This window comes from Sus scrofa, chromosome 8 (genome assembly GCF_054392235.1).
Source record: "Sus scrofa isolate SSC_HxYL_T2T_F1_AM1 chromosome 8, Sscrofa_HxYL_maternal_Yorkshire_Landrace_v2.0, whole genome shotgun sequence".
NCBI classification, from domain to species: domain Eukaryota; kingdom Metazoa; phylum Chordata; class Mammalia; order Artiodactyla; family Suidae; genus Sus; species Sus scrofa.
The window spans coordinates 107689459-107705219 of NC_139390.1; the positions used below are offsets into that span (position 1 = coordinate 107689459).

A 15761-nucleotide genomic window follows, 5' to 3' on the forward strand; every position below is an offset into this window, starting at 1 on the left:
GCAAACTAGAGATGCTATGAGATATATGCCCAGTCTTCAGAGGAAAGAAAACTTTTCTAGAAATGAATACTCTCAGAATAAAAAAAAAAAAGTTTTCAATAAATTCTTACTGCCGAATCAAATACTTCCATAGGTGATAAAAACTGCCCTGATTTGATTACATTTTTCATAGTTAATATCACCCTAAAAACTGCAAAAATGTTAAAAAGTCCCAAGAGTTTCCAAAGTAACTACTGTTATGCTATAGCGAAGTTCTTAAAGTCAGAGTCAACTGATTAATAAAAGCTCTTAAACATTTTCAGACTTAAACATCCCTGGAGTTCCAGTCGTGGCTCAGCAGTTAGCAAACCCTATTAGGATTCATGATGATGCGGATTCAATCCCTGGCCTCAGTCAGTGGGTTGAGGATCCGGCGTTGCTCTGAGCTGTGGTGTGGGTCACAGACACGGCTCAGAACTGGCGTGGCTGCGGCTGGCAGCTGTAGCTATGGTTTGACCCCTAGCCTGAGAACCTCCATATGCCTCGGGTAAAAAAAAAAAAAAACCCTATAACATTATTCTGAGACATAGAATTCTTAGGTCTCACTAAGTACTTTTTTAGTACTGCAACAAATACAAAGCTATTCCTTAAGAAAATTTTTCATCCTACCACAGACGCTTCTCCCTTATTTCCGTACCATAATATCAATAAATATTGTCATCATCAGTACTGTCATTAATGCATCCAGTTACATATGTATGTGTGTGTATGTCTGTACTTAGGAAAAGTCTGAAAGGATAGACACTAAAACAGTGGTTATTTTTAGGAAGTAGGATTAAGAGTGATTCTTATTTCTTTTTTTTGTTTGTTTTCTGAATTATCCAGACTTGTTTTCAAAAATATATATATTTTATGATTAGAAAAAATTAGCTATTTCCATTAGGAAAGAAGTGAGATATAAATTACCAGTTTGCAAATATTAGAGTTAGTAAGTACAGCAGGACAAACTCAATATAGCAAAATCACTCTCACCTGCTTCATTACACAAGGCTTTCAAGTCTGCTCCAACATAACCATGAGCACTATTTGCCAGCTGTAGCAGTTCAGCTTCAGTGAGCAAATGGGGTACCCTTCGAAGCAGTTTCTGGAGAATATCTAGCCGGTCTTGAGCATTTGGAACTCCAATCTCAATCTCTTTATCAAATCGTCCAGGTCTTCGGAGTGCAGCATCCAAAGCGTGAGGGCGATTTGTGGCCCCAAGGACCAACACCTGTCCTTCACTTCCCTCCTAACAAAATAAAAAAAAAATGTTACATATTCTTCTAAAAGTAAAAAAAAAAAAAAATTCAAATATGCACTATGTGGACAAGGATAGATCTAACTGTACAGGTTGCTAACTCCTATCCTTTATATTCCAAATTTTATCATTCGTCCCCCATTTCCCAAAGGTCAGTCTAAATGCTCTCTTATCTAGAAAGTTTTCCAATAATTTCCTCTCCATCTACTATAAGTGACAATGGTTTCGCCACGTCTAGCATCTCAACTACACAATTCTCATGAATAATAACAGATATGCCCTATACCAAATAGTTGTTTTATTTGTTTTTTTTTTTTTATATTTTTGACCATGCCCATGGCTTGCAGAAGTTCCCAGGCCAGGGACTGAACCCAAGCAACAACAGTGACAAAACTGAATCCTTAACTGCTAGACCACCAGGGGACTCATTAATTTGTTTAATTATTTTAAGTTGTACTTTTCCCCTACGAAAGCAAAGATTATGACCTACATATGATTCAAACAGAAAAAGCTTTATCAGAGTTGTCTCAGAAATCTTCTTCATGTATGAACTTTTTTATTTTGCTAAATTTTTAAATTCTTGAGAATATACACAACAATATAACCAATATCCAAGTACCAGATATCTTTGAATATATATGGATTTTTGGTCTGAGAATAAACTTTGTAACAACAAAAACCTATGATCATGATCAGCCACCTGTAGAAATTATCCAACATTCTATTCAAATGACCCAAGTGTAATCTTTTTTCGTCTTTTTTTTTTTTTTTTTTTTTTTTTTGCTATTTCTTGGACCACTTCGGTGGCATATGGAGGTTCCCAGGCTAGGGGTTGAATCGGAGCCGCAGCCGCCAGACTACGCCAGAGCCACAGCGAGGCGGGATCAGAGCCGCGTCTGCAACCTACATCACAGCTCACAGGCAACACCTGATCGTGAATCCACTGAGCAAGGGCAGGGACCGAACCCGCAACCTCATGGTTCCTAGTCGGATTCGTTAACCACTGCGCCATGACGGGAACTTCGACCCAAGTGTAATCTTAACAGAGAAGCTTAACTAGAATGTGATTTGAAGAAAACTCAAACCTAATCAATTACACTGGATGCACCAATAGAAAATGTATGGATTATAAGAGTCTAGGAATTGTGAATTTAGAAAGCAAAAATACAGGCACTTAAATATTTCAGACTAAATCATCAGTAACATAATCTTTCAGTCCTGCCCAAAGGCAAGAACATCAGTTCACAGAAGGCCTATCCTAGTGGCAGAGAAAGTGGGGGCAATGACATAGTGATTAAGATCCTCTAACACACAGCCTTCCATCTGATTTCCTACTTACCAAAATCCATTCTAATTATAATACAACTCTCCACGTATATCTGTCTTCCAGGTGAAAAGAAAGTCATTCATCTAAAAACGTGGTCAGCTTAATAATTATAGTTCCTATTATAAATGGACAAACTGGTGTCCTAATTTATATATCAGACCCTCTTGAGTGTTGTTATCATGGTCTATCCTCGGAGTCCCTATTATCTCCAACACACTAACAATACTGAATTCTCCAGCTTTTTAAGCTGAGAACTAGGGACATGATGATCACACCTAGGTACTACGCTAAGATTGAGAAACAGGTGGTGGTCCAGCTTCCCCCAGTTAATAGCCCTTCCCTTGTGTTACTCTTAAAACTGTAACAAGGTTAGCAGATAAAATAGACAATACCAAACTTTCCTGTATTTTCACATATTCAGTTTCTACCAATGGGCAGTACAACAGAAAGTTCTAACTGTTCAGTTTTTTAATGTACAAAAGAATAACTTGGGACTGTGATTTCTAAAATTTCTTTTGGTTCTAACATACTATGACTCTAAATAATGAGTTATTTACAATCTTTTTAAATGTTATACAAACACAATTTTCTCACTTTCTGTCCAATCACTTGCCAAACTTAAAGATCCCAGGGAATTAATTTTTTTTTTCTTTTTTGCCCACCCCATGGTATATGGAGTTCCCAGGCCAGGGATCAGATCCAAGCCACAGTTACCATCTATGCCACAGCTGCGGCAATGCAGGATCCTTAACTCATTATGCTGGTTCAGGGATCCAACCTGAATCCCAGCATTGCAGAGTCACTGCTGATCCTGCTGCCACAGTAGGAACTCATAATTTTTACAAAACTAATAAGACTTACGACATTTCTTATTAAAATCCCCTAAACTGAACTGCTAAATTTTCCTTACTGGTTTTTGCTTCAGGTTTTTAGGTTAATACCATTTACTACAAAAGGAATCTATCATTGTATATAATTTTAGATGCTAGTTTATATTGCCCCAGCTGCTACTAAGAAATCAATAAAGAAAACTATTTTATGGGTCTATCCTCTAGTTTTTACAGCTAATATTTTTTCCTTACCCTAGACAATCCCCAAAACTCAGACATTATTTGATAGTTTTTGCCACAACAAACATATTATTAAGAATCTACCCCCAACTACAGGAATCAATACTGGTGCTATACTTACTGAACCAATACCATCCATCAGTGTTAAGAGTGAAGCTACAACTCTTTTTTCCACTTCATTCTGAGCTCCTTCTCTTTTAGGGCAAAGTGCATCCAGCTCATCAATAAAAATAATTGATGGGTGCCTAAAAAATAAGCAAATAAATGAATTCTCTAATACACATTTAATTTTTAAATGTGATACACTGCAGTTCAATTAAAAATTGAAATTAAGTCATTTTGATTTTTTGATTGAAAATGCAAAATGCATCAAATTTAGGACTTAGTTAATAATATTAAAGATAAAAGCAATAGGATGTTAATCTGAAAAATCTTAAATTCTAGCTCAAATTATTAACTCACTAATATCACATTCTAGTTGATATGTCCTCAATAAAAAGTAGAGTACTGAGAACATGTACTGCTTATGAGATGAGCCTCTACACCCAAACAGAACCTTCCCACTAATACCCACTAAATTACTATGCCTGCATCAATTCAAAAGTTGAGCCCATAATGCCATTCCTTGAAGCCAGTTTAAAGTCCAATGAATATAAAGTAGAAATGCTCTTCCTTTAAAATTTACTGAAAAAACAACTTTCAAGATGATCATTCTCCCATAAAAAGATGTGAATTCTCTCATAAGAGGAAACCTCAACTGCTAGGAACATAGCAATGGGACAGTAAAAACATATTAAACAATAAAGTATACCACTGGTTCTCAACTTTTCAATATTGGGAGTAAAAACTACTTGTTTCATCTACTACTGCTGGGGGGGGTGACTTTATAAATGGAAGTTTTGATAAGATAGCAGTAATTCTGGTAAGTGACATACCAAAATAATGGAAGAGACATAGCTATATTATAAATTACATTAGACCAAGTTATAGACCATCCGCTAATATTCCTTGCAATGAAACAATGGTAGCCTAAATTGAGGAATAATTAATAAGAATCATCTTTAAAGCAAAAAATGTGTCCCTTTAAAACATAGTGTAATAAGACAAAGTTTTTTTGTTTTGTTTTGTTTTTTTAATTTTTATTTATTTATTTATTTACTTTTTGTCTTTTTGCTATTTCTTTGGGCCGCTCCCGCGGCATATGGAGGTTCCCAGGCTAGGGGTCGAATCGGAGCTGTAGCCACCGGCCTATGCCAGAGCCACAGCAACGCAGGATCCGAGCCGCATCTGCAACCTACATCACAGCTCACGGCAACGCCGGATCGTTAACCCACTGAGCAAGGGCAGGGACCGAACCCGCAACCTCATGGTTCCTAGTCGGATTCGTTAACCACTGCGCCACGACGGGAACTCCAAGACAAAGTTTTAAGTCTAAAGGACAACTGTAATAGTCTACTCTGGGAACTAGATACACTGGATATGCCTGAGTACCCAAAAGAAAGAAAATAATAAATTAACATTGGCAGGCAAAGTCACACACTGTATCAGACAGCGCTGTCTTAATTCTCTTACCTTACGTAATTTTAAAAATTGAGATATAGTTGACATATGACATAATATTACTTTGAGGTATACAACATGATGACTCAGCATTTAGGAAATGATCACCACAATAAGTCTAGCTCACACTGTCACCCTACAGTTATAAACTTTTTTTTCTTGTAAAGAGAACTTTAAAATCCACTCTCTTTGAAACTTTCAAATATCCAATACAGTATCATTAACTACAGTCACAACAGATTACATCCCCATGAGTTATAACTAGTAAGTTTGTACATTTTTGCTACATTATGTAATTTAATAATTTATCACATTTCCAAAATAGTATTAGAAATAGATTAAAGAGAACCTCCTTAAATTTACAATCCATTTCCAGTGCTATGACTACTATTTTTGTTCTCTTCTTTCATGCTTCATATAAAGAGATACTGTCTCTACTTTGATTAATACAGCCTTGACTACTAATTCCAAATGTCCAAAAATAAAGAATACCGCAGAGTGGCTTCAGCAAATATCTGACGTAACCTCGCTTCAGTCTCCCCATAGAATCTGTAACAAATAAAATACATTTAAGGATCCACTCTTATTGTTTTCAAAGCTCCGTCTATAAAAGCTCATCTGACTTTCCAAATATTCCCAGAACACTTGAAACTACTTTCAAAAATTTTCCTACTTAATCTTTTCCTTTTTTCTTTTTCTTTCTTCTTTTTTTGATGGCCATATGATGGCATATGGAAGTTCCCAGGCCAGAGATCGAACCTGTGCCTCCACAGGGACCCAAGCTACAGCTGTCAAGTCTTAACACACCGCACCACAGCAGGAATTTCCAAACTTAATTTTTATACACATTAAAAGCAAATTTAAAATATTTAAATATATGAAATACCCAGACAGAATATTATGTAGCCATTTTTTAAAAACCACATTTAAGAAGTATATCTAAAAAGAAAAGTGTATCTAACAATATTGTTTATTCTATTAAATTATGCACTTACTTGCTTATAATTTCAGGACCATTTATTACAGAAACATAGGCACCGACTTCATTAGCAACAGCTCTGGCAATCATTGTCTTTCCAGTACCTGGAGGGCCATAGAGCAACACTCCTCTAGGGGGAGGAATTCCTAGAAGAAAAAGCAGGGAACACTGGATTCCACATTACTAGGTTGTTCTTAACAACAACATAATTCTTGTGTTATTCCATGACTTCAAAAACAATTTATAAAATAAATTTACCATGCATCAAAACTAAAGTAAGAGTGAGAACTTCTTTATTCCTCCTAGAAAGATAGAGTAACTTGCCTAAACAGTGATCTCTAGCAATGAATTGTTCTGTGTCTGAAGACCCAAGCTGATTAGTAAAAAACTGACTGGACACCCCCTCTACTGTCATGCCCCATCCCACACAGCACACTCCAATGATCAGAAAACAACAAAGGCATCCCAAACAACAAGGGCATCCAAAACAAGCCACCAATCCCAATTTTTATCCCAACTAACCATCTCAGAGAATATAAGCAATACTAGCAAAATATCAATCCAAGGGATTTTTTTTTTTAATCTTTATGGCTGCACCTTTGGCATATGGAAGTTCCCAGGCTAGGGGTCAAATCAGAGCTGCAGCTGCTGGCCTATGCCAGAGTCACAGCAATGCCAGATCCATGCCATGTCTGCGACCTACATCACAGCTCACAGCTATGCCAGATCCTTAACTGAGCAAGGCCAGGGATCAAACTCACATACTCATTGATGCTAGTCAGACTGTCGATCCGCTGAGCCACAACAGGAACTTTTTATATATTCATGAAAAAGGAGAAAACAGAAGAGATGGAATGCACCAAATATATGCAGAGGATCTGAGCAATAACAATGCAGAGGAAGCCCTGAGTTTCCTAAGCACCGAGTCACTCCCTTAACCACTTGTTTCAAAGCAAAGAGATCTACATCCAGCTATATTTCCTAACAAAGAAGTTCTATCCAACCTATTTAAATATTTGGTTTATTTCTTTAGTTGTCACAGTCAATCTAGCATGACAAGATACTTCTTCCAGATCCAGTATAAACAACTGGAAGTGTGCAATTGGAAGAGACAGGCTGCAACTAACTCATATTACACCTAAAGAGATTTAAGCACAGAAAAAGGCTCACTTAACTGGCATCTCCCAAAGCAACTCACACCTCCCATGATACTTCCCGCGCAGGAAAGTAAAACAGAAACAGAGGGTGAACAGTTATTAGATAAGTGGGATGAACCAACAGCATTTTAGTCTGAACATAATATTCTGAGTGTAACATACTGAATAAATCATACCATAACTCTTGAAAAGTTCAGGCTGTTTGAGAGGTAATTCAATTATTTCTCTAATTTCTTTCAGCTGACTATTTAAGCCACCGATCATATCGTAAGTCACTTTTAATTGGTTGTCTTGATCTTTTGATTTTGTGCAAATTTTTGTAAAATTGACTCTTGTTGTTGAAGAAATAAAATAGAAGGTATCAGTGTTGCATTTTGCTCCCACGCTGGGTGACTTCAGCAATCTCTCTTCATTAATAGGTTGCTCATTTACTTCTCTGGCAGACTCAAAACTACATTTAAGACCTGTGACTTCCTCTAATCCAAGTCCATTGCCATTTCCAGGACTCTGTGTAACATCTGACAAAATGTCACCAGCTTTATTGATCATTCTGTCATCTACTAGTTTATAAGGAGTACTGCTTGATGTTGGGTTTTGGGACACTTCCAGATCTAACTGACTTAGCTGTAAGGATAAATCCAGGGTGCTGGTTGTTATGCTGGATGGCTCAGAAGCCATTCCACCGGCATCAGTGTCAGGGTCATTCTGAGACTTTCTCAACATCGTGCCATCTGCCCCTTTTATTCCCAACACTTGCAACTTGCATGGTCGTCCATAGAATGTACAGTACAGAAAATTGCCTGGTAAAACAATCTTGCCATCTGGAAGACAATTTATTAAATATATACATTAGCACAATTTTTCCACCAATTTTTAAGTTTAAATAGCAATTTATTTCATTTAGCAACAAAACTGACTGAAAAGATTAAATCAAAGATTGAAGTATTAATAAAATAACTATCCTAAAAAACAGAGGATGAAATAGTCCTCTACGATATAGGACTATCTGGAGACAGAAGGACAAGATGATTCTCTGAAATTCTCTACACTCAACACACTTAGGATTCTATCAATTTTATCCACAGTCAGACATTTCATGTTCAATAATGAACTAACCTAAAATAGCACACCTAGATCAACACTCCAAGATGACACTTCTCACTGGAAGGAGCAAGGGTTCAAGGGTTAAAGGTCTCAGTTCTACCACTGATTCTGTTCATAGGTAAGTCATAAATCCGCTCCACTGCTGAAATGCCAATCAATTACTGGGCAGTTGCGGGCCCACGGCTGGGGCTGGGGTAAGGATGCTACATACCTATCTTATAAGGACGTTAATTCACTGAGGAGAGTATTCTCTATACCATTTTAAGGTAGACTATTACGTATATAAAACCTAAAAGACACATTATTTGCAGCTTCCTTGCTTTTTAAAATTTAGAAAATTATTTGAAATACAATCTCACCTAGTTTTCTCAGAAGACAACCAGTCAACTGTTCTTCATTAATATCTGCATTTTTGTCACTGTGAAGGGTGGGAGAAATAAAAACCAGTATTAAATATACCAGAAACTAAAATGTAATATAAAGTGACATGAACACAGTTGTAATGTATACCTAATCAAATGAATCCTTGGTTCCTTGGTTTACAATCTGGAAATTATTTATACAATTTTGAAATAATTTATATACTTCTCAGATACTTTTTACAGCCATAAAAATATTTGCAATTTGGTGTCCTAGTGGCCTAAATCAATATTCTTTACTATCTTATACACATACACACACACACCTATATGCTCAGGTGTATACAGGTAAACACATGTGCATTTAGCAATACATCTGTGGGTGCAATAAACCATAACAAATAAAGTATTTTTTATCATCTCAGTCAAAAAGATTTGAAAAACAATGGTTTCAATTAATCATTCCCTTTCTGAACTTGCCCAGCTTGAAAAATGGCTTTTAGTAATCGCTTACTTTATTCTCTTTGTACAATTTATACAAAAAGAAAATTAAATCCTATAGAGTATGTTATCTGAAGAGACAGGAAAAAAGAAGCAGGGTACTGGTACAATGGAAGTTCATTCAAGAGAAAGGGCATGTCTAAGAGCTCCCTCTGTGGTGCAGCAGGCTAAGGACCAGGCATTGTCTCTGCAGTGGCTTGGGTCACTGCTGAGGTGTGGGTTCAATCCTCAGCCCAGTGAAGTGGGTTAAGGATCCAGCATTATGGTAGTAGCTGTGGCATGGGTTGCATCTGTGGCTCAGATTTGATCTTTTGGCCCAGGAACTTCCATATGCTGTGTGTGTGGCCCAAAAAAAAAGAAAAAGAGTACACCTATGAAAAAATGAAAAAGCCTTCTTCTGACCAGTAACTGTGTCTTCCAGGAATACTGCTTATCTTACTACAGGAAGTATGCACACCTAAAAATTACACTTTTAAAGAAACATGTTCTTGGAGAGTTCTCAGAATATGTGTTTTCCCTCTTCCTCAAGGTATAAGCAGTCCATATCACAAAGGAAGCCTACAGTTGTGAGCTCTGCCAGAGATCACAGAGGGAGAATGGTTTAGGTCAGGAAAAAGTGTGTTACCAAGACCATCTGGTCCAAACCTAAGCTTTGTTCCCAATCACTCAATCAGTAACGAAACCAATACAGTCAAATTTCATTAACTGAGGTTACCATATGCAAATTCACCTACTTGTTAAAATGTATTTGTAAACCCCAAAATCAGTACTAGCAGAGCTTCCCTAGTCATTTGTGGATGTGTGCAGAGTGGGCAAAAAAATGTGAGTCACCCAACACTTTGCCAGCTGAGGGTGAAAAAGGCCTCTTATTTCAACACTCAAACAGAAGTGATCAGAGGTTGGGAGTTGGTAGGGGGCAAAACAGTACTGAGTGAAAAGTTTCAGCTCTGGGACCAGACGGAGAAAATTTGAATTCTAACTTTAGCATCTGTTAGTGGGATGGCCTCAAATAAATCCTTTAATACTTCTGAGCCACCTCTTAATTTTTGCAAAATAAAGAAAAAAAGAATCTACCAAAATGAGTTGTTTTAAGAACTTAAGATTATAATCTATGTAAGATATATTTTTCATATATACATATTAATATATACATACATATTACACACACACACATCCCCTAGAAGCAACAGTTCAGCATTTGTTAATTCAGTGTTCATGGCAAATTCATAGAATATAACTTCATAGAATATTACCACAAATAATGAGAATCGACTGTGAAGTCATATAAAACAGAAAAAAAAAAGAAAAAAGAAAATTTCATGAATCTAGCATGTATATAAAGTCTACATATTTCCTTAAATACTTAAATTTGTTTATAGAACTCTGAAACTACTTAAACTGTTTTTATTTATTAAACTTCGAATAGAAGACATTTGCAAATATGTACAAATACATAAAAATAACAAACTCTGCTTTAAAAAAAGAATGTGTACACAAAATCATTTCCACTAGAAGGAGCTCTAACATTACTAATAAAATTTTTCAGCTACAACTAAAGGATTTAAGAAGCAGACTAAAATTGCTAATTTTCCTTACTGGAAATTAAAGTTCTTATCTAAGTTCTGTTGCCATATTTAAATCACAGTGTTCTTTAAAATAAACCAAGCTTCCATTTAAAATATACATAGTCCCTCTACAGTAGGTAGTCATCATCTAAGTCTGCTGCGCCCTCAAGAGGTCACAGTAGGTAGTAAATTATCAAAAATCCAGTCAACTGATCACTGCTACCTGCCCCAGTTTTAAAATAGTCTGAAGATTCAACCCAAACAGTACTACTAACTAACCCATAAAATAATCGGCAAGTTACTTCTCCTCACTGAGCCCATTTTCTCACTTGTAAAAAAGGACTAAATATGGATACCAATGTTGAGAGGATTAAATGAGAGAAGAAAAAGGGGAAACTGTGTGCTTGTGCATGTTAGTACACAGCTGGTGCTCAACCTATAATGTGTTCTCTTCTCCTTTCTGCCATTTAGTTTGTTGCTCATTAAACTGTTATTAAATGCGCTAAGAACATTTCCTGTTTTTAAAAGAAAAAACACGCCAAAGCTCAAGCTTGGAATCTAAAAACAGTACCAATAGTGAAGAAAATATCTTCAAATCAAGTTAAGGATTAGAAAACGTTTTGTGATTCTTGTATATAAGGTAAAATGCCCAACTGTTATAAATGACATTAAAGTATCAAAAAACTTTAAAACAGGAGTTCCCGTCGTGACACAGTGGTTAACGAATCCAACTAGGAACCATGAAGTTGCAGGTTCGATCCCTGCCTTTGCTCAGTGGGTTAACGATCCGGTGTTGCCATAAACTGTGGTGTAGGTCACAGATGCAGCTCGGATCCCGCATTGCTGTGGCTGTGGCGTAGGCCATGGCCTACAGCTCTGATTAGACCCCTAGCCTGGGAATCTCCATATGCCGAAGGAGCAGCCCAAGAAATAGCAAAAAGACAAAAAAAAAAAAAAAAAAAGAAAAGAAAAAGAAAACCAAAAACTTTAAAACAAATTTTGCCAAGACTCATAGATCCAAACTCAGTAAATATGGTATTAGATATAGAACATTCAAGAGGATAGGCACTATACTTTAACCATATTGACAGTCATTGGTGAGGGGGAACTATTTAAAAATCTGATAGATACAACTTTTATTACATTGAATAATCAATGAGTTTAAATACATAATCAGGTACTTTGCTTAAGCAATCTTAATTAAATTAAAACTTGTTTCTTGCCTGCTCCTCTTTACGACAGTAAAAAAGACAAGAAGCCCTGATTACACTGCAAACCAAGACAAAAATTATTGTTAAATAGCCATCAATAATAATTCCTCTCACCTAAAATGTTAGGGCATACTCTTACCATAGGACATGAGAGTGTCTAGTCCATAAATACCTAGCACTGGTCTAGCTGGTGCTAATACAGTAGGCTACTAGCCACTCACCACATGTGGCTATCAAGTGCTTAAAATGTGGCTAGTCCAAATTGAGATATGCTACCAGTGTACTATCAAACACTGGATTTTGAAGACTTAGTTTGAAAAACAGATGAAAAATTTTATTAATAGTTTTCTGTAGTCATTTTAAGTTCAAATAAGATTTTTATTATATGTATTGGTTAAATAAAATACTATTACAGGTGCTCCCGTAATGGTTCAGCAGTTAACGAATCTGACTAGCATCCATGTGGACGCAGGTTTGATCCCTGGCCTTGCTCAGTGGGTTAAGGATCTGGCATTGCCATCAGCTGTGGTGTAGGTTGCAGACGTGGCTCAGATCCTGCGTTGCAGTGGCTGTGGCATAGGCCGGCGGCTACAGCTCCAATTCAACCCCTAGCCTGGACTTCCATATGCCACAAGTGTGGCCCTAAAAAGCAAAAAATACATATATAATATACTATTACAATTAATTTTCCTTTGTCTTTGCTTTTTAAATGTGGCTACTAGAAAATGCAAAATTACATGTGTGGTTCACATTTGTGACTTTCATTACATTTCTACTGGGCAACACTGATCTAGACAGTCACCAAAGAGTCAAACCTGAGTGCCACATCCATCTCCTCAGCTTGCAGCACAGCACCCAAAACAGGCTGGACGTGGATGGCATCACCAACTCTCACACCCACATTCTTCTGTGCCATTTCACTCAGGCCAACCTTCCCTCCAGGAAATCCTGCCACAGGCCAAGCCGTATAGACCTGTCCAGAAAATAGAAAATTAAAACATAAGGAAAAAAATATTCATACTATATTACTAATTTATAAGGAAGAAAACTAAGTACAGTCAGGTATATGTATCTGCAAAATACAGTCCTTATCCCAAAAGAGTTATGACCTCACACGTACAAAAAAAAAAAAAAAATTTTAATATTACATCTTTTTTGTGAAGATTAGGAATAATCCCACAGTGAAAATGGTAAAAAGGCTGAAAGGAAGATTTAAGAAAGGAGAAAAAGGCATTAACAGGTGATAAGAAGAAAACAAGAAAAAAATACTAAAGACAAACTAACTGTAAGGCAATTCTGTCTGGAGCATAAACAACAACCAGGAAGTAGTGAGGGATCTCACCAGGCTTAAGTGCTCAGGGAGCAATGTGAAGATTTCTAGCTCCAGATAGCGGGCTGAATTTGCACATTTATAGTCTTCTCTTCCACAAGACACAGTAAAGGATTTTTTACAGTATAAAACCCAGAACAATTAAAAGAATGGAGGCATGTCATCAGCAGATGTGACTGCAAAACAGTTCCAGAGGACCCCACTTGATGAGAGAACACTGAGCACAGCAGAAGACATGGCAGAGGCAGAGGAAGAAAGCCAAGCTACCAAAAATGATCCAGGAAAGGCTCTGGGCTGAGAGTCTCAAGTATGCTGAATGGCAGAGGGATAAACAGCTAAAAATAGGGAGAATAATCAAAAATTTATATACAAAAAGAGATGACCTTCATAACCCTAAAATAACATTTCTATGGAGAAATACAACTAACAAACTGGGAGAAACAGGGTTATTAGTGTGTGGGTTACTACCTCTGGAGGAAAGGCTTCTCTCTACATTAGGACATTTAGGGGCTATAAATCCCAGGGTATCAAAGGAAGGAAAAGTTTATATAGATGTGACTCATAAAATACAGTTCTTGGAGTTCCTGTCGTGGCGCAGTGGTTAATGAATCCGACCAGGAACCATAAGGTTGCAGGTTCGATCCCTGGCCTTGCTCAGTGGGTTAACGATCCCGCGTTGCCGTGAGCTGTGGTGTAGGTTGCAGACGCGGCTCGGATCCCGCGTTGCTGTGGCTCTGGCATAGGCCCGTGGCTACGGCTCCAATTCAACCCCTAGCCTGGGAACCTCCATATGCCACAGGAGCGGCCCAAGAAATAGCAAAAAAGACAAAAAAAAAAAAAAAAAAAATACAGTTCTTCATTTATTACTGCTTGTGTTGAAAATTAAAACCACAAACATGTCAAATCTTTCTAAAGTAAGGAGATAGAAAGGACTCTTACTTCTTGCTTTCCATCCAAACTGGTAAGCAACACTGGTCGACCAATACATATATTTGCAGACTTCATGGTGTTGAGTCCAAGTTGAACAAGGGAATTCTGGAATGTTTTAGGAACTTTGTCATCTACCAAGAAGGAAAAGAAAATTTTAACACTATTTTGTAACTAAAATTAAAGCATGCTTTCTTTTGAAGTAAATAAAAATCCTCTAATGACATGACCACATGAGTGTGCTTGCCATACAATGGAGACACTACTGTTCTAATCCTCCTCATTTTAGCAAACCAAACCTTTTGGAGAGTCGACTGACATTGTGAATGCAAACTAAAAAAGCATGTGTTATGGGGTAGGTATTGGTTTTCTTTCTTTCTTTTTTTTTTTTTTTAAATCTCTAATACCATGGCTAACTGAACATAGCTGCAAGAGGGCTTTTCATGCTCACATTCTGAAATTTCATACTATAGTTTCTAGTTTGAGTTGGCTATTAGTATTCAAAGTATTGAACTGGGGAAATGGGACATCATCTAGTTCTATAGGATTAAGTTATGTTTCCACTTTTGACTCACATGATGGCAATCAGACATTTTTCCTTTCTACTCCCAAGAATACATGGATAACAGTAACACAGGTCTTATTCCTTAGACAAACATACACTGACTCAAATGACCATTAGCGCTTTCAACTTTTGGCCAAAGGAGCCCAGAATTCAGTCCAGTTACAAAACCTCTGAAAATGATGTGCTAACATCTCCACCCCCGTCCCCCGCCAACTTGAGCTCTACATGTCCTTAGTATCCCTCCTCTGATTCTCAGCACGCCATGTTGCCAAATACTAGCATTTATGACCATAATATTCACTCGTTTTACTATACTTTCCTTTAAACTGTATACTGCTTTGGAGCAGGAATCAGGTCATATTCATCTTCATAACTCTAATGCCTAGGAGTGCATTAAATACAGCAGTTGCATAATAAATACCCATGAAATGAATGAATGCAGTAGATGAGTACCCAATATTTTTCTTTTCCAAAACAAAATCTATGTAACACTTATGTCTTTCATAAACTTTATTATAAAATGTATTATAACCAAAGAACTCTGACTGATCTTAGTATTCCTTCATAATCCGAAAAAAAGATCTATTGTAATTAAAAAGGAACTAAACAAAACTATAAGGTATGTCTGACTTACATCAGTCTCTACCACAAAATAATTTCCCAACAAATTTATTTTCCCTGTCATCAGATGAACAAATCCAGAAAAATAAAGCATTTCGCAAGACTAGGATTAGCAGGACTGAGTATAAAATAAGCATATCGTATAATGTGAGAGGCTTAAAAGAAATTCAACATTCCTATGAGCAGCAGGTCTCTTACATAAGGTGCCC

At 36.9% G+C, this 15761-nt stretch overlaps 1 protein-coding gene across 10 annotated transcripts in view; it reads right to left on the minus strand.

The window, feature by feature from the left end:
• The window catches only part of AFG2A (AFG2 AAA ATPase homolog A), a 324349-nt gene that overhangs the window by 302032 nt on the left and 6556 nt on the right, over nucleotides 1–15761 (minus strand). For all 10 annotated transcript variants that reach the window (XR_014811844.1, XM_084970684.1, NM_001177913.1 and 7 more), the window contains 8 exon segments: nucleotides 14379–14500; nucleotides 12925–13082; nucleotides 8833–8891; nucleotides 7546–8190; nucleotides 6229–6358; nucleotides 5726–5782; nucleotides 3795–3918; nucleotides 1012–1267 (listed from right to left, as the gene is read on the minus strand). Coding sequence is in view for 9 of the 10 variants with exons in the window: in XM_084970684.1 (XP_084826810.1) it covers nucleotides 1012–1267; nucleotides 3795–3918; nucleotides 5726–5782; nucleotides 6229–6358; nucleotides 7546–8190; nucleotides 8833–8891; nucleotides 12925–13082; nucleotides 14379–14500 (1551 nt within the window). In the remaining variant the exon portion in view is untranslated.